The sequence below is a fragment of the Lepisosteus platostomus genome, chromosome 27 (genome assembly GCF_059453375.1).
Source record: "Lepisosteus platostomus isolate fLepPlt1 chromosome 27, fLepPlt1.hap1, whole genome shotgun sequence".
Classification (NCBI taxonomy): Eukaryota; Metazoa; Chordata; class Actinopteri; order Semionotiformes; family Lepisosteidae; genus Lepisosteus; species Lepisosteus platostomus.
In genome coordinates this window covers 2,190,672-2,215,931 of record NC_142637.1, presented here as the reverse complement: position 1 = coordinate 2,215,931, position 25,260 = coordinate 2,190,672, and the positions used below count along the sequence as shown (strand labels likewise).

Below are 25,260 nucleotides of genomic sequence, written 5' to 3'. Positions count from 1 at the left end.
TTATGTCTTCTGAGCACCTTTATGAATAATGGGTGTGTTATTCAACTTTGGAGAGTCAATTACGATAACACTGATGAGAGACCTCAGTCACACCAACATAGCATCCAGAAGCCACAGCTGCCTGGCCAGTATAAAACTAGAAGAATTTCCACATACTTCTGTTAGGTTTTGACAGACAAGTGTTTCCAAAGAAGGCAATGACATTAACTGTTAGTCTACAGTCTATATATATATATTACCTACTACAGTGTATTCCATATAATAGACTTCTGTATGTTTGACTGGCACAAGTTTAGTGGCTGTTCGATTGAAAAGAAATAATGAAAATGTCAGTGTTCTTTACCCATGAAAAAGTAATGTAAGTGTAACAAGTAATGTAAGTTTAAAATATTCATGAGAGTGAAGCACCAACACTGGAAACTACAACCCCTTCCCTTCTGTTTTTAAAAACTACTAATACCTAGGTCTAGGTCTAAAACCTCAAGTTCTAAGCCAGACCTAGTGAAGCATCAAGAAGAAATGCTATCAGCACAAAGTCCCGAGCATCTATTTTGAGCCCTGGCAATGCAGAAAATTCAATCAAGCAATCAATATGGCTGAACGCTTTACATTATGCAGGGAAGAGCCCTCAATACTCTTTCAGGAAGCATTAGTCCAAAGAAGTGCATTTAAATACACTTCTGGGCTGAGAGAAATATCCTACACTCACAGGCTAAAAGAATCTTCAAAGGCACAGACAAAGTCAAGCCACTGGACTTCTGCTGAATCAATAGTGAAACACAAACCAGGGAGCAAGCAGAAACTACAAGAAAATGTATTTGCACCTAAGAACAAGAGGCACATTTTGTACACAAAAGTGTAATGGGAGTATGGAACTCTACCCAGCCATGCTAGACACTAAATGTTCCAGACGGGCCTCCTTTTACCTGTGACCTTTTCTTAAGTTTACTCAGACCTCCAAAGATCAAGTCTTAAAAACACTTAGAAGGCAAAAGCCATCACAATGCAAAGAGATGCACTGCTCACACTGGAAGGGAAACAAGAGGGCTTGAGCAACGTTACAGGACCTGAGCCTGGAAAAGGGTTTAAAGTAACTGCTAAAGTTATCCATCTTCCCCTTCTTCTGCCCTACTGTTATTATTGCCAGATTTCACCTATACAAAGTTTACGTCATGAAGAGGGATCACACGAAGATGACACACACAAATCGCAATGTTACATGTCAGGTGAGAGCAAATTATTTTTCTGATAAGGATCTCATTTTCAACTGAACATTCAGGACAGTCGCCGACAGCAAACATACCGGTGCGTTATAGTACTGTTCCAGCATGACCAGAAGAATGACATTCTATCAGTGAGTTTCATCATAAGAAGGTAATTCGTGCTGAAGACATAACAAAAAAAACACTTTCTGAAGGAAAGAAACCATTAATCTCCCCCTTAGACTTCCAGAAAGTGAACTTGTCTGCACTAACTACATGGAGCTGTGTTCCCCTGCAATGTGTTCAAAAGACGCAGTCCAAAGGAGCATGACCATCTGTTCTGCCACAAACAACAGCGCTTATTATAGACCAAAATTATTGTTCAGGTTCATCCCCAGGGCTGGAAGACTTGTTTTTCTTCTGGAAGTGGGCAATTAACATAAGTTATACCTGCAGCTACAATTCTGTCACCCAGAGCTCCGCTAAGTCTAATCGATGCCTACTGAAATCTGTCCCCATGCGCCTTTCGTAACAAAGCTACTGAGCCGCTAAAAGACACAGGAGACAGGCTGATCTGTAATGGGGAAACTGTCTAAGCTAAGGTCTATGCCTCTTGTGACACCCAGAGTTCATTTCAAGCTCCGGAGCTTCATTAAACTTCCAAGTAATTTTATTTAAAGGAAATAAAAACCATGAATACTTGATCAGAAACAGCTTTAAATTCTCAAATACCTGCAGAGGGCTGGGTAGGCCAGCGGTTAGGGAAACCAGAAGTTTGCAGTTCAAGCCTTGCTTTTCGCACGGACTTCCTCAGCAGACATCAAGTCCTGATCCCAAGTTGCTTTGAATAAGTGCGCCCAATAAAGAACTAATCAGAGTTATTTACACAGCAAATACTACACCTGCAGCAGTTACCAGATTTGTATTGTAGAGGAAAGATTATTTCAACAGCATGGCCACATGCACCTTTCTGCCACACTAACTTCTGCTGTAACCGAACGCCACATCAGGCAATCAGGAGGATATTATTAGAAAGTTACACAGCGGAGAAGTCCTTAGGGTGTAAATCCATTAAGAGATGGGAGAGGAGGGTTATCTTACCGAAGGCCGACAAAGACACTGCATTCATCCGACCTCTCATTAATCTCCACTACTTTAAAGTGGGCTGCTGGCTTTAGCTAAGGAGGGCTTGTTGTAACAAAAACAACCCAAAGCTGTATGATGACTCAGCGAATTTACAGGATTAACAGTAGGCTGCAGAAATGAATTAGCACTCTTCGTTGCCAGTGACTTGAATTTCTTTCCCCACAACTGTGGTGCTTACATTAGAATCACAACACTTCAGAAAGAGCCAGTCAATTCACTGGGCCATTGTGGAGCCTTTCTATAAATACACCCTGTGACGTAATATTTGTTTTTTTATTGGCAAAAGCACACAGGCTTGCAGGGTGACTGGCACTCCTCCTTAGGCGTTTATGGAGGTTTTGACTTCAATATCAGTGTGATCGGTAAGGTTATCTCCATATGGGGACTGCAGGAATTAACAAATTTTCAGAATTGTTAAGTAAACCACAGCGGCCTTCACTTTAATGCTGACAATCTACCGCAGAGAGTGGGCAGCAAAGTGGATTCTAGCTCTAGTGTGATCAGATATAAAATCAGTTGTATTAGCAAAATTGCAAACCCTTTGCGATGATAGAATAAACAAACTCGGAGTATCCAAGAATTTGCGCTTGTGTTCAACATTACGTGGTACACCTGTGCCGCCCAAACTTATGCCTAACGTAACTTCCTTTAGGTGCTGTTAAATGATTTAAATATTTACATATACAAGTAGGATAAGAGTTCTCTACCTAAGGAAACGCTCCTTGTAGCTGATGCTCTTCCAGCTGTTTCAGAAGCTCCAGTTTCCTTTCAGATATTACAGTCCTGCTTTGTCACTGGGAGGGCTCCTTAGCCACTCATCCTACGACACACAAGAGAATGGAGATGTTGCCCAAATCCAAGCACTGCTCTCCTCTAGCAGAATTAAACACAGGACCCTCTGCTTACTGCTGTGCTGCAAGACCAAACATAACCGGCTTTATAGAGCTGTGCCCCCCACCCCCATGCAGAACACCTGACTCTGAAACACACTATAACCGTAAAGAGATAACTACGTGTATATATAAGTGAAGGGATCGTGAGACTGTAGCTCACGGTGGTCTTCGTGGTTCCTGGATCAGCTCACAGGGGGGTACAGAATAGTTACAGTGTCCCAAACCGAGAGCATCTTTATTGAAGAAATGTAGTCGCACAGATTTGTTCATTTAGATTTAAAACATTTGCTAAAACAGGGAATGTTATTTTAAAAAATACCAGGGATGGTGCTTATGTTATAGAACCAGAGGAGACATTTCTAAGGAAGACGGTGAAAGAATTAAATTTGGACATTATTATGAAAAACAGGCATATATAAAGAATAGGGAAAAAAAGATAAATTTAGTCCACTTACAAAGCTAACTGCTGAATAACTATTCGTCCTACCACCTTAATACTTTTAAGAGTGTATCCTTATTATTGGTGTTACTGTTAAAGATACAGATAACAAAACAAAATCTGTATTGTTATAATTCAGACACAGACACAAAGCCGGTGCCATATCTTGGCAGTTTAAAAAAAAACAGTGAGTTAGTAGTGACTACAGGCAAAACTGTTAAATATTTTAACAATACAATGCACAATCATGTTTCACGTGCCACTGCACCCTAGTTCCTGCACAATGAACAGCTAACCATGCTAGGGGTTACCTTTTAGAAAATCAGGTACTGAAGCAGAAATATTTATGAAGTACTGACTCTTTTTCAAATCCTTCCTGCGCGTAAGTCTTTCATTTAGGAACGGCTAGGGTCACCCAGCAAACACCTACAACTGGAGAGGAAGAGCTGTGCTACAACACTGAAGGTTGCTGGTCTGAAGTCAAGCAGTGCCCCGGTCATGGGTGTGGCTGTAGAACAAAGGAGATCCTGTTACCAGGCCTGCGAAATACCTCCTCAACAGTGCACCAAGTACTGCCACCAGGCACATCCAACACTGTGCCCAGCACTGTGTTGTCGAAGGAAGGGGTCTGTGCACTGAAGATTTTGAAGAGCCTGCAGCCCCTGCCTGTTGCTGACTATGTTTCTACAACACTGAATCACGGAGAGAGAGCCATCTGTTTCCAACAGGCACCGAAACCCAGCTGACTGAGAAGTAGCAGAGATCCACAACACCGCTTTGAGGACTTGCCTCTCCACGTGTCACTTAAATCGATGAGAGACCGCAACCAACCAAGTTAATGACTGGGACTGCAGCTAGGATATACAGAATAAAACAGACTTAGCTGGTCCTACTGGCTCCAACTCCTACCATTAAAAATAGCACGGTCGTGTTCTCGCTTCATTCCTATATCCAGATGCAAAATGATCCCTTATTTGCATTTATTTTTTGTCAAAAATTTGAGGTCAACAAATACAGTTGTGTACCAGTAATGCAGGACACCGCTGTCTGGATAATATGTGATTTCTCCCAGGCACCGACACACAGTTGGCTCTGTCCCCCCAGGAGCAGACATTGGGGTGTTAGTCACCCATCATTCTCCCAGCTCCCAAAGAAACAGGGACCCCTGCAGGCTTGCAGTGACATCACAAGGGACCTGCCCCTCCTCCGGCTGGTGCCGAATCTGTAAATTGCTGCAGAGCCGAGAATATGCCAGAAGATGAATGGGCTCGATGGTTGCGTGGGCCTCTCCAAGCTTCCTCGGTATCCCTGCCCAGGTACAGGGGACATTCACTATGATCCAAGATGGGAAGACTCACTGGGTGACTCCCAATTGGATAAGGATATAATAAAAAACAAATGGAGACTCTAAACATGACAAAATAAACAATGGGAGTACCACACTCAACAATGCAATAGCAGGAGCCATCGGATTGGGGAACAGAAGTACAGAACCCGTTTGTTTACATTTCTTTAGAATACTGCAACATGGGCCTTAGATTAAAAGTATTAGGGAAAAATGCCCGAGTGAAACAGCAGAAAAGAACTTGACATCGTCTACACTGAGATCACATTCAACCTGGAAGTGATTCAAGCAGCTTTTCCTGTAAACATGCCACTTAGGCATTTGTAGCTGCTGCAAACATTTTAAGATTGCATCAAACTGCCCTTTTAATGGGACGCTAGTTGTTCCCCATCTGATGTCCCTGAAGAGCAGAGGACAGGGCGACTCTGACGGATCCCGTTGTGGCACCCGATGGGAAAACGCCACCCACGTGGCTCAACTGGAGAAAGGCGCAGGCGGGAGCAGAGGCCGAGCTCGGTGATCTCGGGTTTGAGCCTGGATCGTGTCACTCGCCGACGGCGAGCAGATGGAAGGGTGGGATCCTCCAGAGTGAACTCTCAGCAACACATTGCCCCCCACGGCCTGCCAGGAACTTACAAGTGGGATGCGCTTCTCCTCCAACTGGAGGGGCTTGAAGGTTGGGGGCGGAGATGCCTACGATGAGCAGCTGGAAGGCTGAAAGGCGAGTGGATCGGAGGGGCCTGCCTACAATTCCTCATTCTCCCCTTGCACGCCGGCACGGGGCACGCAGCCATGGGTAGACGCCATCGGCTCACCCTAATCAGCTCGGCGTCGCAAAAGCCACTCTAGAAACCGAAAAGCGACCCTGGCTGCCAGTGTCTTGCGAATTGCTCCGCGTCGCTGCAGGAAATAAGACACTCTGGCAGGAGGTCCGACGGATGGGGGGCTGGTGGGGGAGCGAGACAGCTTGGATTTCTGACTTGTGAAACGTCAGCAGTAATAACTTGGCAGCTGCAGTCGCAGTCTGAGATGCCTCCACAAGTTAGTTACACACCTCCAGCTCTGGTGTTCAGTTTCAGTTCCCCCACCTCAACTTATACGCAGCTGCTTGATCTACTGCATCCTATCTTTCCGCCAATCTCCACTGCGCGATTAATTCCAAGAAAAGATGATTAAAAAGTATTTATGACCGCAGCGTGTTAATGACCTACAGATTAGAGCCTAGTTTCCATTTGCAAATCGGACGATGGCGAACTCTTCACTTTAACCCTGGTCTGTGTTCAGTCGCTGGGTCTAGAAAGTCATTTAAAAGCTGCAGACTGTAGCCGTTTCTCGATTATAACTGTGATCACAGTGTGTGTACTGCGTTTTCCTTTTTTTTTTTAAATGGCACTGAATACAATTTGCACATTCCTGATCCCAGCGTAGACCGTAGAGCATTTTATATATGCGAGATGCATAATAGTGTGGATCTAACTACCCTATATGACTGCATGTGGCTTTATTCACACTCACGCAGAACATTTAAAAAAGGATTACAGCACTGCCACCAAATCTGATAAAGCGTTTTCAAGTTAGTTTAATGCTCATGTGGACAAGTAGTCAAGCAATGCTACAGCACCAGTATGTACTGCAGTTCCACACAGACCATAAAGGAATTTTGACTTTTTTTTGCAAAACCCCAGCTTTGTTCGATTAAACAAGACAGAGACCAGAGGCTGGCAAGGAATGGCTGTGCATCACAATACACAGATCACATTACGTCTGATATTTGACAGAGGGGCTGTGTTGTCCTCCAAGATGTGCACGAGTCTTGACGAACACGGCTGTTCATTAACGCCACATTTAAAATGAAGCTGGGAAGGAGGGTCAATTTAACAACAGTAGTTTACTGATATTTCAGGGACAACAGCAGCTGCTGAAGTGGAAGAGACCTACAACCGTGCCACCCCAAGAACCTGTCAATGTGAACATTGTTGCGGTTTGTATGGTGTTACGTCAACTGTGAGCACCGTGGAGAAGTTTCTGAAAGAACATAAGAAAACTTACAAATGAGAGGAGGCCATTCACCCTTCCCCTGGTAGTTCAATAAATCAATTAATAGCCAAGTGATACCAGGATCACATCTAGCCCATTCCTGAGGTAAGCCAGGGTATCGGCTTCAACAACACAACTGGGAGCTTGTTCCCCACTACCACACATCCTTTGTGTATAGATGTGCCACCTGTGAATAGAGGCATAATGGATGTGTTTTAACCTTTCCCAAAATCCCTGTCAGTGTTCAGGAAAACATTACATACCAATCCAAACCAATGAGAGCGGGAATCTGGAAATCTGTTAATGATGACGGTGTTAACTTTCATCATTACAAATACCCTGAATTCAAATGCACGAAAAACAGAGTCTACAAAAACCCTTTTCTAAATTGTTAAATAATTGCACACATACTAACGGATTAGGAGAGGTTTGAGGAATTTTCAGAAAACGCCGAACGCAAGTGTCTTCGTACTTCACAACAAAAGGACCCCCGTTAAGAACAGTAAGGTCAAGTCAACAACTTAACTAGTAATAACTACACCACAACATTAAACCAGAAAATGTATTCACTCCTCTATGAAACACCTTCCAGAAACAGCCCCTTCGTCTTGTAATTAATAACCACATTTTTACTATTACTTCTACTACAATGTTATAGCCTATCAGTATCTTATCAAAGCCTCAGACATGTTCTGATACTCCACTCTAAAATATATTATCACGATTTGTGTTTTTCAGAAGATTTTCCATAAGAAAACGTAATCGATGTGTGTATGTCTCTGCTGATAAGCACCACACGTGTGCATGAAAACCCTGATGTTAATGATGGGAGAGACAGACAATCGTCTGGGAGTATCTTAGAAAAACACTAAGAACACAAACTCGTAGGAAAGAAACTGTTGCTTTCCAGTATCTACAAGATACCACGACTCTGCTTGATTTCATAGCTGTCACAGATTATTTGGGGTTTCGCTATATTCGTGTTTTCAAAGTTACTGTACCTGCCTTGAACACCCATCGTCTCGCTTGCCTTAAGAGACTGAGTAGTGATCGCAGGTCGGTATTGTGCCCAAAATATAACTGCAATTTAAGAAATGAACAACAGTACTTGCGGGTCCGGGGGGTCGTTAAAATGCTAGTAAACTGAGAGTCGAAACTTGAGGGAGAAAACTTCTAAGGTCGTATCAATATATTCTGCTAAATGCAGTCAGGCTAGGAAAGTCACCAACAAAACCTCCATGACACCTGTATCTTCTCTGTTCACAACCCCCTTTGTACGAAATAGCAAGACGAGGGGTTGTGCAGTAACCTATCTCGATATCGAAGATCCCGTCAAGTAAAAAGGAGATTATTCTCAGTGGTTTAATCGTCATCCTTTCCGTCCGTCCGTCCGACACCCGGTTGCGTTAATCGGAGAAGAAAGCGCACGACGAAGCGGAAAGAAAGCGAGAAAGGAAAAAAAAAAGTTTTCCGCCCTCAAGGGGAAACGGAACATTTTGGAAGCTCACCCGATTTTAATTTCCCCGTGTGTACTCCGGCTTCACACAACTTTTTTTTTTCTCTTCAAATACTCACACACACAAAAAAAAAACACGACGCGATAGCACGGCCTACAGAGAAACCGCACCGACCTTTTCAGGTCCAGGAAAGACGCCGTCGCCCCCACCTCCTCCCCCCCAGAGCCATAAAATGACACCCAGACACGTTCGTGTCGGTACAAACCGGCTACTAAAAATCAGAAAGACAATTTTTGGCCCCCCCGGGATGCCGCTTCGTGACGAACAGTTTGCTCGATTTCGTCGTTAATCCGCCGCCAAACCAACAGGGAAACGCAGGCGGTGGCGTGTTGAAACATTTCGCCTGGGTCTCCCTCAACGACAGCGGAAAAAATAAAGAAAATAAAAATAAAGTCGGGTGCGAGAGGCGATTTGATTTTAAGTCTTTTTTTTTAAATTATTATTATTAATCCTCCACGGACTGGGCCTAGAAACAAAACACACACACACACAGAGAAACCCCAACTAGGATCCGTACCGACAAGGCGTTTCGCTTCCAATCCAACCACAGGAAGCAGAAAAAAAATAAAACAGCCTTTAAACTTTTTTGTTTATATCCTCTACAACTTTAAAGATAGGTACGTTGCATGCAAGATTTACCCCCCGGCTGTTATATTTTTAGTTCGTGTGGCCTACAACGACTGGCGAATTAAACAAGTTTGAGCTGGAAATAGACCATCAAATATTTATTGAGATAATTCGGCTTTTCCGTATCGTGCCGGGGTCTTCATCGCCTAAACCCAAGCCCCCGGTGAGCACTATACTCTCGGCAAACAAGATAAAATGTATTTCGGATCGAAGTCTGTTTGTTCCCCCCCTATCAACACATCAACAGGGCAACTCCTTAATCCTACAACCGAAATCCCTTTCAATTTCTTTCACAACCAACACCTTTTACGGAAAACACGCCGCCGAAACGCCTCGTTGGGAGACCAAAAGCGAAACTTTTACCTGTCCAGGGTGGGTTTTTATTGAGTGACAATCCCCATTCCGCTTGCATCTAGTGATATTTTCTCAATTTCATCTCTTCTGCTTTTCGTTCTCTCCCTGCTGTTGTCTCTTTAAGCCTCCCCCAGCCAGCGACCAAGCACTCTGCGTTCCCACTCGCCACCATCACAGCTCGTACGCTACGAAAGGAGCGTATCCGAGTTCAGGAATAGACAGTCATAGAAACCCGAGCGGCCGTGGAAGGGAAAAAGTTGTGCGCAGCTAGCAACGTGAGGGGTTCCATGGGAGCTGCCTAGCGCAGCTAGCGTAACGCAGCTTGGGGAATACCACTGAGGGCGCACGACACCGCAAGTTGCGCACGTAAAGAAAGGATGTCAGCGTTGTCCTGAAGTAGAATCTCTGCGCACAATAGGTTGAGGAATAAGTTTCAGAGCTCTTGTGTGCGTGTTTTTTTTCCCTCCAGAGTGCCAGAGAATTAAGCCAAGTGAAGTGCTGTGGTAGAAAAGTAGAGAGAGTACAGAGTGTCCCAGTGTTTTATTTAGCTGAGCCCCAATCTTGAACCACAAAATCAAACTGGAGACTGCGTTGTTGTAATAAATAAATATTACTACTACCATGGCTTAGAAAGCACAGCTGCAAGTCAGCGTATCCGATACCAGGGTGCGAGACTGCTGGTGTGACATATTTCTGTCCTGTTCAGTACCAGGGAGAAAATATTATCTTTTTTTTTCTTCTATGGACCACCAGGAATCCTGGAACCACTAGCTGAAGACCCCAGCCCTGAGAAAATACAGTGACATAAGACAGGGGAGGTCAACACCTGTCCGTTTTTTGGCGTCACCCTTCTATAAAAAAATTCCAAACTCCCAACACCAGCAAAAACACAAACTCCACACAGATAGCACCCCAGGTCTGGAACTGAAACCAGGATCCAGCGCTTCACGGGAGGATTGCTACCCACTGAGCCACAGCGTCACCCTCCAAAGTTTTTAAATAATAGTTCTTTGCATAACACATCCCAAAAGAAGGAACCAAGTACATCCACATTAAGAATTGGAATTGTAAACTTCTGGCCGAGAGGAAAGTGCACCCCCTACTGGTCCACCAACAATCCCAATGAACCTACAGACAATAATGGTGTGGGGGAAAAAAACAACATTTTTAGCATTAGTATAGATTGGAATATTTGGAAATTGTCCAACAGAGCTTTGAAAGACATTCTATTAATCATTTTGTTCTGCATTGAGCAACAACTAAAATTAAACTTTTTGTCATTTATTTTTAAAGGAATAAAACATTCACCTCCAGCAATGGCACATAAATGAAACATGCTTAACCTTATTTCCAAGAGAATTATTTCATACAGTAAACTTACTACGGTCTGTTTTAGTTCACTGAAATATAATAATGTATGATTAACCTGCTGAGTAGCCTTTTGTTTGAAGTCATTGTAGCCCATTTGAAGTCTTGTTCTTCTAATTATTTTTAATTTAATTATTAAATTATTGCATTATTAATTATTGAAATAATTGTTAATTATTTTTATTATTATCTCCTCCCCACTGAGAGCTGGTGTGTGGTGAGCGCTCTGGTGCACTATGGCTGCCGTCGCATCATCCAGCTGGGGCTGCACATTGGCGGTGGTGGTGGAGGGGAGTCCCCATTACCTGTAAAGTGCTTTGAGTGGAGTGTCCAGAAAAGCGCTATATAAGTGTAAGCAATTATTATTATTATTATTATTAAAAGCTGAAAGAGGGTACAGGTCTAGTCTTGAAAACATAACTCTGAAATCTTTAAGGATCAGCCCACCTCCTTGATGATGTGTAACACGGGACTGGCAACACTTTCTGTTTCTTCATCTGACGCTATAACAAAGAAGTGGATACGGACTTCTAATTAAAACCAGCGTTCTGTGATAGAACACAAAGTGACCAACAATCACCTCTTCAATCTCCTAGCTTATTGTCATCAGCAGGCTGAAGCTACACCCCCTGGCCACAGACAGGTTAAGGGCTTTAGTCACATGCTGCAAATTTCCGGGTGTCAGAGCCTCCTCTTCCTTTAACATCACAGGCTGAGAGGGCTGCTGTGCACTGCGTGTTCAGAGAAGGTCCGAACCCGTCGCTACGATGGCAGCCCGGAGAATCACTGTGCTGTGGGTCCTGTGGTTTTCAGCACTGTCCGTGGACATCAGGGGTGAGTGCTCTGGGGAAGGGAACTGTGTAGCTCTGGAGGACTGCTGTTCACAAGTCAGCCTTTCAGGTCTAGTGAACGAAATTTCATGAGCTAGTTTTCATCTTTTGGGGATCTTCAACAGCTCGAATGTTAAAATCCTTCCACTCATGGGTATCACGTGTCTTGTACAGACTAAACACTATTCTAGGCCTCAGCTCTTGGCATTTGGCCGCATCAAGTGCAGCTTTAATGGAAACATCTGGGGTATCCATGCAACAGCTGTCGCTGGCTGGGGTCCTGGCATGTTGGGAGTCAGCAGTGGGAGCCGGGTCTGCTCTCTGGTTGGCTCTGGAGCTCTGATTCAGCCGGGAACCTGGAGAGAAGCAGTCAGCGTCACCCATGTCTATGCAGAGGTTAGACAGCTGGCTGTGGTCTACTGTTCGTCCGGTCAGTGCAGTTTCCAGGTGAAGAACCCAGCTGAGCCACAATCACACACTAACAGCCAGTTTTATTCATAAAGGTTTTTAATATCAACGATGGGTAACGTTCCTAGCAGTTCTGCCTTGCACTGCTGGGGCTGGGGATTCAATTCCAGACATACTGTAGGGTGCTGTCTGTGTGGAGTCTGTATGCTCTCCCTGTGGTCACATGGGTTTCCTCCCACAGTCCAGAGACATGCTGGGGGGCTAATGGGCTTCTGGGAAACTTGGCCCTGGCGTGAGCATGTGTGTCTGGTGTCCTGCTCAGGGTGGACCCTGCCTTGCGCCCATTACTTGCCAGGACAGGGTCCAGCCCCCCCATGACCCTGAATTGCACGAAGCACTTCGACAGTGGAGGGGATGGTTCTCAAACAGGACACACGGGTGACTGAACAACAGGAGAAACCTGCCTCAAGGCCCCGCCCGAGCAGCAGCAGGCTGATTAAAGGGGGAAATGGGCTGACGTGAACAATGCTTTCCATAGCGGCCAGGGCGAAGACAAAGAGCATGATTAGATATTTCCTTTTTTTTTTCAAACAGAAGGGCAGAAACTCAATCTTCACTTTTGCTCCTGCAATCCCCCCCAGAGTGCTGCAGCCCCACCATCAAGAGGAATCGAGAGGAGCGGCTGATTGGCGAGGGGCAGGCCTTCAACCTGAGCTGCCACGTCTCCTGCATCGAGCCCCCCCAGCCGCTGCAGTGGTGCAAGGACGCCGGGCGCCAGTGCCAGATTCAGCTGAATGAAACCACCGGGGAGCAGAACTACACCTTTGTCCTGCGCGTGGACAGGGCCGCGCTCGGCCACAGCGGGGTGTACTACTGCCAGTCGGTGCACCCCGAAATAAGGAGCAACCCCGTGATCCTCACCGTGACGCGTAAGCAGCAAGCCCCTCGCCCCGAGACCGCAGCAGCCACACACGCAAGAGGCAGCTCCGAACACGGCCGCCCCTCTGGTGCGATCTGCCAGTGTCCCCACCGGCCCGTCAGCGGACAGTTTCAGAGATGTCACTGTGGGGAAACCAGTAAAAACTTTTATTTCTACTGCATTTTTAAAGCAATGCTGGGGTAGCAGCAGCAGCCCTACCTGCTTTGCAATTGAACCCAGAGCGGTGAGCCAGCAGCGCCAACATGCTGCCAAGCTCCAAACTATTATTTATTTGATCAATTCAGAATACAGGAAAACTAAATCCAATGAGGGAAATGAACAAAAAGCACAGTGAGGTACATAGTATGAACTTCGAAGGGAATGGAATGAGGAGCAGTTTTTTTTTCTTTCCTGCCTCTCAGGCTTCCAGGTCAACGTGTCCCAAGACTCAGTCGAAGTGCAGGAGGGACAGACAGTCACCATCAACTGCACAGCTTCCTTTCACCACAGCTTCCACAACCTGACGCTCTTCTGGAGCCGGGGGGCGTGCCAGCACTGGGACGCGGCCAACCACACCCAAGGTGCAGATTTGGGGTTCGCCTGGGTCCCCCTTACAGCAAGCCAGGCGGGGGACTATCGCTGCTGCGCCTCCCTCCCCACCCACACCCCCTTCCGGCAGAGCCAGGCCGTGAGGGTCACGGTCACAGGTGAGTCCCTGTCCCTTATTCCACCGCATCTGCAGCCTCGCACCCCAGAAGGCGGAAACAGCTCACCAGCCACGGGAGGATTAATAAAAACACTTAAACTTGTGCAACTTTAAAGCAATTCCTTTTAATCTCTGCACGCAATTCAGAATCCCCCGATCTCACACCTCGGGCTGAAGATGGTCCCAGCTGGGGTCTGCCGGCTGTCCTGAGCGCCACATGGCTCGCGGCCCACGTTCTGACTCCTGCGCCCTGCTTGCCTCCCCCTTCCAGGTCCGAGCTGGCTCCCGGCCTACACTTTGGCGAGGTACCTGGTGGCCAAAGCGGGGCTCTTCGGTTTGCTCCTGTTCACCGCCTGCGCCTACGTGTCCTGCGGGAACCGCTGCCGAACGCACCCCCCGCCCCCCTTTTGCCCTCCCCCAGGGATTGGCACACCCCCAGTTTGTGTGGCGCCTGTGTCCTTCTGTCCCACGCATTAATAGACCAGGACAGCCCTCCTGGCACCACTCCAGGGGGACCTTTCAGCATTTCTCGAATTCCATAGGAGGACAGCTTCTGCGCCGCCATCTATCCCTGGATCCACCCCTCTCCCCAGGGAGGCACCCCTCCCTACCTCCTGCGGCACCTTCCTCCCTTCATGTTCCAGATTTATTTACCACGAACATATCCTTACATTTAACCGCAATTCCACCACGTCTTACAAGACTTTGCTGGGATTTTACCGGCCGGTTTCAGCACACGATTTCTGTAATTGCTTTGGCGAAAAACATTCCCCCCCCCCGCCTGTACAACCCCATCCCCATTCTTCCATTTTGGGCTATGCCTTGTCTTTAAAACTGTGAAAAAGATTCAATGGTAAAAACACAGGGCAGCAGCTGCACCTAAACTGGCACCAAGAGCACGCAGCCCATTCTTTGACCATGTGACTCCAGAAAACAAGACCACAGTGTACAGGGCCTGCCACCCCCAGCTGTAGTTCAAGTGGTCAGTGACATACTGTACATAGATATAACAGTAGACTGTATTGTACTACATTTAATGCATTCTGGTGCATAATCAGTGGTAGTTCAAAGTATCCAATGTTTAACTGAACGGATATTACTGGATCTACTAACTAGCGTGGAGATTCCCCTATGAAAATGCAGTACAATTGTTTTACTTTTGCTATACCTTCATGTTCTTCTTCCATCAGCTCGAATACTGCACTTCATAGATTAGCACAAATAAGGTTTGTCATTTTATCAGAACAAGAAGAACAAGGTGTTCAGGTGGCAGATTCAACTGGTCACAGCTGTTCCAATGCATGTTCCTGCCTTAAATGATGTTGATATTAATTATATGCTCATAAAATGGTTTTACAAGCATTTTGAAAGCACTATTCACTAATCACGCCCGCTCCAAAGACCATGGAGAAAGTAGAGCAAATGGACTTTGAAACCCAAGTGAAATTAACTCAGCGCTTTTCTGGACACTCCACTCAAAGTGCTTTACACGTAATGGGGACTCACCTCCACCAGCGTGCAGCCCCATGTCATGAAAGATTTAACAAACTGGTACGTGACAGTTGTAATGGATTGGGGAGGCAAGTTCCATAGAAGCTCATGCACACAAGAAGGCTCGATCGTCCAAGGTGTGGAGCCCAGGCTTCAGCTGCAAGGAAAAGCAAGGTGGAGCTAGGCTATTCAGTGCCTTATGCACAAGAACAAGCATAAAACCCATAAAGTCATTATTTTACTGTCACTCACTACAAAACAAAAAATAATGGTCCTTACTCAAACTGTCTTCCTTAGAGAATGTTTGGTACATCAGATTTAGAACAACCAACATTGGGTTCCAGGTAACCAAAGAAGAACAGCCCTAAAAAGAGAAAATGACAGTAGCTGCTCGATTTGCAATGCATGTCCATTGGATCCTCGCTTGGCGCAATCCGCGCTTAACTCCAAGAGAAGAGCAGTAGGTGACACACCAACGATGATGGTGCTTGGGGAACTTGATCAGTTTAACCCATACATAAAGAATAAGTTCATAGCTCATGCAGAGAATAAAGTCAGTAAGAAGCAGACAAATCAGATATGCTAGCTATGGGTAAGGCATAGGAACAGAATACAGGCTGTAGGTCTCATTGTAGATAAGAACTTGGGTACATAGGCCATATCGACAAAGGCCTGGTACACTTATTGTACTGCAGGACTACCACTAACCAGTAAGGGAAAACAGAAACAGACAGAGCTACCTATAATCAGAGTCAACCGATTATTCCTTCACATCAGCACTGAATTCACATGACTGTTCAAACCACAGAGGAGAGGACTGTTAAGGCTAACAGGAGAAGGACACTAGTCACAGTGACACGGGTTCACGCAGGGCACTCAAGCTGGGGTGGGGCTGATCCGCTGGGGGTGCAAAGTCTCACCGAAGCTACAGGTGCCCACTGGCAGACTGGGTTCATAACCCTATTTTTACTGGAAGGCATGGTGGTATACATTGGACAGGGCGATTGAAAGCTTCACATGCAACGGTAGGCCTCAGCTGACATCGCCCGTTCCCAGTTTCTGACTGAGGAGAGAAGGGAGCGCCTTCTGTTCCCCTAGACCAGCCCAGGAGTGCAGCAGCTCTTCAGATAAAAGGACAAATGAACAAACTGGCACTTCATTCCACAGCAGGCTTTCACAACAAGATGATTACAAACATTTGCCTTCTCTCGCTTTTAAGTTGGACGTTTAAAAGAACGAGCTGGATTTCTTCCAAGAGCTGGAGTGGAGGGCAACCCAGCAGAATCCTAGCACCCCCACAGCAGCGCGCGTCCCCCCTGTGCAGCTCCCTGCAGGCGCTGCAGGCCGTCGTGCAGATCGAGGGGCTCAAACTCCCACGCAGGGGGACCGGCCCCAGGGCACACGCGGGCAGATCCCAGGGGTTAGCTCTGCACAGCCGCTCCATTATTTACAGGCTGGTAGGGAAGTCTCGGATTACCCAGGAGGCCTACAGCTTGGCACTGTTGCTATGCAACGCCTTGAGGTCTACACGGCGGAACGGCAGTGCCACACAGGGGCTGGCAATCTCCGCGCCCAGGCTGGCGCTCTCGCCATGCGGGCCGATGCCAGGAACAGGGCAGGGCTGCTGGGGGGCCGGCCAGAAGGTGGGTCTGAAAGGCAAGCCGGCAGCCAGGAGGGGCAGGTGATCTCCGGCGCTGGGGGTGGGGTGGGCCGCACAGAGCTCTCCGGAAGAGGAGGCCCCCCAGGGAGTTCCAGGGGTCCCTCCATCGGTCCTGGCGTGGCCCCCCGTCTCGGGCTGCGTGGCCGGCTCCTGCCCCACCTTCTCCACGGCCGGAGCAGGGCGCTGGCCCTTGCGAAACTTGGCTCGTCTGTTCTTGAACCAGACCTGCAACCACACAAAAAACACAACACACACCTGGTTCATGTTTTGCCACCAGCTACTGCTCTGCATTTCTCTCAGTCCTGTGCAATATTTCTACCACCCCCACTGCAGCAATAGACATGTCAGTCAATTCAGAACGAGCGCGGTTGTCTCCCCATATTATACCATTAAATTCTGCTCGGGAGGTCTCTGTGAAGTCCAGTGTTGCAGACACTGGATCCTACGGCACACACGCGCAAAACAAAACGAGGTCCGGGGAGGAAACCCAGAATTAGCTCCTTGACGGCGGCTCTAGAAGACGGACTCCCTCTCATCCCAACACCCCCTTTCCTGGATCTCCCTGTAAATCCATCCCGAGAGTCTGCAACAACCCTCACAACCCCCCCCCCCAAGCAATGGAGATCTAATCCTGCCCCCCCAGTAGGCGGGGGGGGGGGGGGGGGGGGGTCTGTTGTTGAAGTGTTGTGAGAACTGCGCCCCGCCCAGCACTAAAAGCCCAGCGGTGCGCCAACCAAGGGTTCACGGGGGGGGGGGGCAGAGTCCGGATGAGGGTTAGAAACGGGACAAGGCCGGAGGGAGCTCACCTGCACGCGCGCCTCGGGCAGGTTGGTGCACAGCGCCAGCCGCTCCCTCATGCCCACATCCGGGTAGTGGGTCTGCCGGAAGGCCCCCTCCAGCGCCTGCAGCTGGGGGCCGGTGAAGGCCGTGCGGCTCCTCCTGGGCTTCTGCGCGCTGCCGTAGCGGGACTCCAGCAGCAGCTCTGCGATGGCAGGGGCCACATGAGCAGGGACCGCAGTTAAAGCAGGGGCCCCACGAGCAGGGACCGCAGTTAAAGCAGGGGCCCCACGAGCAGGGACCGCAGTTAAAGCAGCTCTGCGACGGCAGGGGCCACACGAACAGCGACCGCAGTTAAAGCAGGGGCCACACGAGCAGGGACCGCAGTTAAAGCAGCTCTGCGACGGCAGGGGCCACACGAACAGCGACCGCAGTTAAAGCAGGGGCCACATGAGCAGAGACCGCAGTTAAAGCAGGGGCCACACGAACAGCGACCGCAGTTAAAGCAGCTCCGCGACCGCAGGGGCCACACGAACAGCGACCGCAGTTAAAGCAGCTCTGCGACGTTTTTTGGGGTTGGTTTCATTGACTAAGTTGCCAAGCCAAAAAAAAAACTTCACAGCCATACATATTACATTACATTTCCTAGCTCTAGGGAAGCTAGAGATGCACAGAATTTAAATTGTGTGCACAAGAAGCAACAGTAGAAGTACAAAGACTTAAATTTGAGAGAGAACACGAAAACTAACCTCAGAAGTAACCTGGCATTCGGAAAGAAAAGCAATACATGTCCCGCAAGCACATATAACGGAAGGCTGACCTACCCGCTAGCCTCTCAGCCACGGAATAGGCGTGGACAGCCGCGGACGGGCCGCGAGCGTGGCTCATTCGGTACTGCTCTGCCACCTGCTGGTGGAGATCGTACATGACAGCCAAGGAGTTCAGGCTCTGCAGGGGGTACGTCCCGCCGCAGTAGTGAAGAGAGTTCATGGCGAAGATAGCGAACGCTACAATTTGCTGAAAGAAAATAAACAGCGAGGCTTAATTAACATACATCTAGATATAGAAATCTGAAGTACGCACATGGACCTACGTTAGAGCCTTTATATTTTACATATAATTATGAAGCTGCGTTATAAAGTAACGTTGCACTATTAAATGATTTAACTATATATATATATAATAGCGATACCGCTAAATTCAGGACAAGCTAAAAAGAGAAATGATACAAAAAATCAAAATAAATGCATTATAAAACACGCAGTTTCTAGCTTATAGTCATGAGAAAGTTAAAAACGTCAGTCTAATACTTATTGAGAGCACAGTAATCACGCTCTCGAGTTCAGGTAGTGATTTGCACGGTAGGCTTGCGTCAAAAAGAAAAAAAAATGGTTTATTTGCAAGATTTCTGCGTGCAACGAGACGGTCTACTCCAGGTGTCGTCTGCCGGTCTCCCACGCAGGTGTGGTACACAGCCGGGCAGAGCCGCGCACACCTGATCCCTCCAGCTCCTCAGCCTGCCCGACTCGTTTCAAGCTACAGCAGAGCTCCCTAGTTCTGCTCCCATGCGGCTCAGCTGCGAGATCGTCACAACTTTGCTTTAAGATACTACACAATAACAAAACGGGGAAGCTGAACGTCCACACCTCAGCTGACGCGCAGAACACAGAAAAGCGTTTAAAACATCTTCAAAATGCGCAAGACCGAGACGCTAAAGTCTCATTTACCTACCTTTAATTCTTATACCAGAGAAACAATGTAGTTATGTTTAAAAACTACAGCTAAACAACCCCTATACTTTTTTTATACAGACAATTGCCATCTATCGCGGGGATAATTCCGATATTATTCAGCTTTTACCACGAGATGACTTGTATTTACAGTTAAACTCAGTCAGCAATAGGCTCATTTGGTGGCGATTTAATTAAAAAATGACACTTCCGATGTTCCTGTATGCAAATGAAGACTTACCGGTGCTGTAAGATTTCTAAGATGACAAAAACGCTAAAACGGGGAGGACAGTCTTATTCCAAACACGTGAATTCACAAAATCCAGATTTTCCCCACAGTAGTTCTTACCATTAAAACAGAGTAACGTTTAGCAATGCGAAACGGTTGAAATTCTATTAAACATGAATGTATTCTCTCGAGAATCTCGATCCGAAAACAGTTTTTTTTTTAAAAACTGAACACAAAACCATTTTCCTGGAGTTCCGCACCAAGGTTAAACGGTCTCACCTTGCTTGTGGAAATTGCGAATTTCCTGCGACTCAAGAAGAGGTTTTAAACACACAGCACTGAAAGCGCCCGGAGTGTATAATCCTGCGAGTCTGGCCTCGGCGACCACCTCCCCTCTCCTCAGGACAGACTTGAATTAAAGTGGATTCTTACGCATTCTCACCCTCGGCTATTTAAGAAGCATTAACTCCAGCATCCCCCGGTCATTAGCCAATAGAAAGAAAGGTATTAGCCTGGATTAGGGAGGATAAGGGAGGCGGGGGCTCAAGTTTTTGAAACTATTGAACTTGAGAGATTTGCGCGAGGGATTCCCCCGTCAATGAGCGAGTCATTTCATTGCGCCTTAAAACAAGTGAAACAATGAGGTCCGGCTAATCTCCCAGCCCTGGAAGATTAAATAACAGGCTTGCTTGTTCTTTGTGGAACCCCCTCCTACACCTCGTCTCTTCCCCGCTGCGGGATCTATAGTTTGTTTTGCTAACAGGGTGCTTATTTGGCTCGTACACTTGCAGCCAAACAAGACACCGAAAACCTCCCGCCGGGACAACCGCTGAGCCCCCTGCCTTCAAGAGAAAATAAAAAAAACTCTGCCCCCGGCAGCCTCACCGACTCACTGCATTTCAGTCTCGGTTACCGAGTGCAAATGCCACAAAAGCCACGTTGTTTTAAAAGTTTAAAAGCCCAATCTCAGCTTGCCAGGATAGTCTACGGATCCCCTGCGACTCTGAATTGGAAGAAGTGATTACAAAATGGATAAATTACTGGCTTAGTTTCTCAGCCCCACTCAACTATTAAGGTGCTGCTTCAAAAAAAAAACCTTGGAAATAAGCAGACACACAGGTCCTCCAGGACTGGACAGCCCTGCAGCAGACAGGTTGACTGACCCTGCAGGACCAGGACTGGACAGCCCTGCAGCAGACAGGTTGACTGACCCTGCAGGACCAGGACTGGACAGCCCTGCAGCAGACAGGTTGACTGACCCTGCAGGACCAGGACTGGACAGCCCTGCAGCAGACATGCTGACTGACCCTGCAGTCCAGTCCACTTTGCTGTAACTTACCTCTGCACATCTAATAGTGCACTTTCTCATAATTCCGTGAACAGTGAATTGTCTGAAGATTGTTCATAATTCTTTCTACAGGTCAAGAAAAATAATTAGTGCATAGGGACAGAGATTGAAGAGATGTGTTTGGAGTAGACAAAATACCTTAAAAGTATCCTTGAAGAGATGAGATGTCTGGAGCAAACTACTTAGACCTCTGCTGTGCTTCAGTTTAGAAGCAAGGTCTTAAATTGTCCTTTTTCTTTTTTGCAATTTTTTTAGAGAAGCACAGTGGTTCAGTTTCATCTCTCTGGTGGTATAATTGAGAGAGCACCATCTTCATGGGTAGGACACAATACATCACAGGGTTATGAAACATGCTGTATGCTTTTCAACATTTGCGTTAGTGCATTCCTTCTACTTATTGCCCAGTTTTTGTTGTACTCTGTTTTGGTACCATCGCTGGTCCAGCAATTCTTGTTTATTAGAGTCTGATCTATAGCAATTTAACTGCCCCTACAGAATCCAGTCTAATGCTTAGATCCTTTTCTGATAAACCTGTATAATTTCTGGATTAGGGGTTTAGTGATGTAAATTCTGGATCTGCCAGATCCAGGCTTAGAAAAAACTGGAGCAGATTAAGTTTCCCACGAGCATTAGTTGTCACTGGGAGTCCCAGCGTGTTGTTGTGAGCTGTGCAGGCACCCAGACTTGGGGGGTGGTGGTGGTGGGGGGGGTTGTCTACCATCGCCATTCAGGCAAAAGCAGTCTGTCCCAGGCTCTGTCCCACAGAGGCTGCACAGGCCCACTCCGGACAGGAAGAACGATCAGCTGGCTGGGAAACTTGAAGAAAATGCAAAAACACAAAATTGCAAATGACATATAGTGCTTCGGGGCCACATGGCTGCCTATTGGTTAACATAGCTGCCTAGCAGCGCTGTCTCCCTGGGTTCATTTCCTAGGATACCATCTACATGGAGTTTGCATGTTCTCATGCATTTCCTCCTGGTGCTCTGGTTTCACCCCACAGTCCTAGACTTACTGGAAGGCTTATAGGCTTCTGGGAAAACTGGCCCTGGTGAGAGTGTGTATCCCTTGTGGCGGACTGGTGCAAGATTCAGATCCTGGAACTCTGGAAGGGTACAGCAGAATCAACCACACATGGCTAATACCCCCTTTCCTCTGACAAGCCCCCCAAAAAACAGTTTGATTGGAGTTTTCCATCGGGAGTGTGGAGATAGAGCCATTTGGAAGCTGTTAAGGAGTGTTGAGGATTTGCAGTGAACTGGAAACTGCAGTATGGAAGGGGGTAGGAGCTGATCAGGCCAGACGTATGCAGATCATTAGATATGGATCAGACGGTCACCTAAAACTTGGCCAGGGTTCTGCTATTCTGTACTTGTCCACAATCAATAATACAAGTAAGTTGGCGAATGGATCCCCTGTTCAGGAATTCCTACTTGCCTGTACTTTTGTGTTAACCTCAGATACGCACTTTCCTCCCTGAGAGGTCTGCCTGACTTACTGTATGCACCATCTGAGGTTGCTAAGCAACGCTCGATGCCATTTCAAACAGCCCTAGAAACCAGTCTGTCTGGTTCTCAGCGTGAAAGCACAGCAATGGGCGTTCTTAGGTCCACGTCTGATCAGCTTCAGTACCGGCCCATGTTTCTGAGATCGGACAGACTATCCAGTGCTGTGTCCCAGCTAATCAAATCACACTACACTGAGGAGCAAGGGGCACGACTTGCTCTTCCTGCTGAGCCTCAACACTCACCCAAGTTGTACTGGAGCCAACAGGAAGAGTCTTCCTGGGACCCCTGTGGAAATAAGTGCGTTGCTATCAGTGAGAGCTGTGTTTGCCAGCCCTCCATATCCCAGCGTTCCGCGCCTGGCCTTGAAGAGGGAAGTCAGTGTTTAAACAATGTTCTCTCCGGAGGAATTGCTGGATGTTATTCTTTGTGGGAGAGGAAGGAGGCGTTGAGCCGAGCTGAGAATTAAATGTCACAGATGATTTAGTAACGCGCAGTGTCACACAGGACTTGTGTGTACCGTCTACAACTGGCTAAAATAGTGAAGGGCTCAGGGTTATGATGCAGGTTCTCAGATTTAATTAGATACACACTTAGCAGGTCCACCATTACGTTTTTTAAAGCCTGGAACCCATTTCTGAACTGTTTGAGACTTCGAGACTCCCTTCCGCAGCCAAGACTGTAATCTGTCGCTGATTGGCTACTCAGATGACACCTGATAGGACTGGCCTTCCACTTTCCTTTGTTTCCAGGAGACTGTTAGTGTAATTAGTGTTTTGCTCTTGGTGCGTCTCCTGTGTCTCTCTCCTTCAGGTTTACTTCTGTATGTGAGCAAAGATTTGGGGGGGATGTGGGTAGGGGATTGGAAATGCTCAATTTTTCTTTTCAGATAAAACTCTCACACCAGCAATTCACATGTTCTGTAACATTATTACATGATGTATGCATAATGTATTTTTTGTCCAAAAAACAATAAAAATACTTGTAAAAAAATAGCAAATAACTAATCGAGGACTCCTCCGGGTGGTCAAGTCAAACTGTTAAATATATTTGATCTTTCTGGAAAACAACATAATGTATACCACAGCTGCACATGCTGCTACAGCAGCAGTAGCATTTTCCCTCGGGTTTCAACGTTTCTGCTGGTTGCTGTTCAAATTCCAAGGCCTCGGTGGACTAAAAAGTTGGCTTTCCAATACCGTCCCCCAAGGTCCTGCAGCAGCAATCCGGGCCGCTGACAGAATGAAAAAGGCCGGAGTGTGTGACGAGTGGAGCTGTCTGCAATGCTCTTTCTCCTTGAGGTTGATGTGTATTGAGCCATTCTCTCATTTACAGCCCAAATAGGTCCCGTTGTTGGTTCCTTAAAAACAGTTTATTTGGTTTGCTTTCTGTCACTGATGAAATCTCAGCACACATGCATATAACCGGGGATCGACAAAATTGTACAGTTCGAGCACATCATCATTAATGCCACTTCAGAATTGACCACTAGAAATTGACACCTCTCTTTCTCTCTGTCCGTCTCTGTACTATTTTCCTTGGGAATGTTACATTTTGCTCTGATAATGACCTAAAATGTGTGATTTAAAGAAGTATTAATGCTTGCGCTAAACACTACATCACTATCTGCATTTCACATGTACATGGCTACTATATATGCTCGTAAGTATAGGATGTGCTGTTGAGCAGTTGTGAAATTTCGTAAAAGCTTTTTTCTTTGCCCTTTCTTCCTCTTTTTTTTGGCTGTCAAACTGTATTAGTGTCCAACAAAAATAAGTCATTTAGATGAGGCCCTTTGCTCAGTCCCTGAGCCCATTAAAAGCAGTGGGATTAGTGCCAAGAGGCCTTTGTATCCCCACCTAGCAGGATTAAAGGAGATTTACTGGTAAAAAAAAGTAGTTATTTCATCGCACTTTCATCCTTCGACTTGGCTAACTCTGTGTTGGCCGGGGGGATTAGGGCGACACAAAGGCAGTGGTTGTGCACGATCCCCCCCAGCGCCCCTACTTGCTGCAGAACGGCTTGGCTCTGGCTCGAAATGAGAGGTGCCTTGGCTGCTCTTTCCCACTGCGCAGGGCCCACCTCCCGGCTGGCAGCAGAGCCCCGCGACAGAGTTCTGCTTCCACTCTCCCGTCCGACCCAAGAAGGGGGAATGGTTGTTGTTTTGGGGTTTTTTTCTGGCTTGAAAGAGGAGAAACGCGGTCTTCGGAAGAGGAGCGAGACTGACTGCATCCTCAGCAGGGAACTGAAACAGAGCTGAAGGGCCAAATGCTCCACTCTCAGATGCTCTGGGTGACACGGATCTAAAAACAAAAACTGGAACTGAGTTTATGGCTCTTGCCCTTAAGAGAAGTTTATGATGGCACGGTGGTTGGCATTTCTGCCCTGCAGTGCTGGGGCCCTGGGTTCAATTCCTGGGGTGCTGTCTGCGTGGAGTTCGCATGTTCTTCCCATGTTTGTGTGAGTGTCCTCCAGGTGCTCCGGTTTCCTCCCACAGTCCAAATACATGCTGGGAGGTCAACTGGCTTCTGGGAAAACTGGCCCTGGAGTGAGTGAGTGTGGCGTCTGCCTCGCACCCACTGCCTGCTGGGCTAAGCTCCAGGTCCTCTGTAACCGTGAACTGGAAGAAGCAGTTAGAAACTCTCCTTTCTGCAGGGTGCAGCACTGTATAACCAACCAGTTTGCAACATCTCTGGCTACAGCCTGGGGTGGATCATCACATGCATTTT

At 47.1% G+C, this 25,260-nt stretch overlaps 3 protein-coding genes across 5 annotated transcripts in view; 1 reads left to right on the top strand and 2 right to left on the bottom strand.

Moving 5' to 3' along the window:
• Window positions 1-9,745, bottom strand: part of csnk1g2b (casein kinase 1, gamma 2b) — a 36,036-nt gene extending 26,291 nt beyond the window's left edge. Inside the window, exon 1 of one of the 3 annotated variants that reach the window (XM_088622491.1) lies at window positions 9,570-9,745. The gene's annotated coding sequence lies outside the window, so the exon portion shown is untranslated. Of the gene's footprint in view, window positions 1-3,055; window positions 3,077-9,569 lie in introns of those variants that run through there. The other 2 variants (XM_088622493.1, XM_088622492.1) reach the window with 2 other exon arrangements.
• Window positions 9,746-11,519: 1,774 nt separating this feature from the next.
• On the top strand, window positions 11,520-15,153 carry LOC148638968 (cell surface glycoprotein MUC18-like). The gene is made up of 4 exons (XM_088622064.1): window positions 11,520-11,762; window positions 12,808-13,095; window positions 13,508-13,792; window positions 14,063-15,153. The coding sequence occupies exons 1-4, from the start codon at window positions 11,696-11,698 to the stop codon at window positions 14,266-14,268; spliced, it is 846 nt and encodes a 281-aa protein (XP_088478190.1). The 5' UTR covers window positions 11,520-11,695; the 3' UTR covers window positions 14,269-15,153.
• On the bottom strand, window positions 14,807-20,403 carry dmbx2 (diencephalon/mesencephalon homeobox 2). The gene is made up of 4 exons (XM_088622065.1): window positions 19,958-20,403; window positions 18,544-18,736; window positions 17,749-17,924; window positions 14,807-17,167 (listed from the first exon to the last, which is right to left on the bottom strand). The coding sequence occupies exons 2-4, from the start codon at window positions 18,707-18,709 to the stop codon at window positions 16,769-16,771; spliced, it is 741 nt and encodes a 246-aa protein (XP_088478191.1). The 5' UTR covers window positions 18,710-18,736; window positions 19,958-20,403; the 3' UTR covers window positions 14,807-16,768.
• Between the last annotated feature and the right edge of the window lie 4,857 nt (window positions 20,404-25,260).

Coding starts and splice junctions, on each gene's coding strand:
- dmbx2 (XM_088622065.1), bottom strand. CDS start 18,709: ATGAACTCTCTTCACTACTGCGGCGGGACGTACCCCCTGCAGAGCCTG. Junction 17,925..18,543: donor CGTGGCTGAGAGGCTAGCGG/GTAGGTCAGCCT, acceptor CTGCCATCGCAG/AGCTGCTGCTGGAGTCCCGC. Junction 17,168..17,748: donor TGCCCGAGGCGCGCGTGCAG/GTGAGCTCCCTC, acceptor GTGTGGTTGCAG/GTCTGGTTCAAGAACAGACG.
- LOC148638968 (XM_088622064.1), top strand. CDS start 11,696: ATGGCAGCCCGGAGAATCACTGTGCTGTGGGTCCTGTGGTTTTCAGCA. Junction 11,763..12,807: donor ACTGTCCGTGGACATCAGGG/GTGAGTGCTCTG, acceptor AATCCCCCCCAG/AGTGCTGCAGCCCCACCATC. Junction 13,096..13,507: donor CGTGATCCTCACCGTGACGC/GTAAGCAGCAAG, acceptor CCTGCCTCTCAG/GCTTCCAGGTCAACGTGTCC.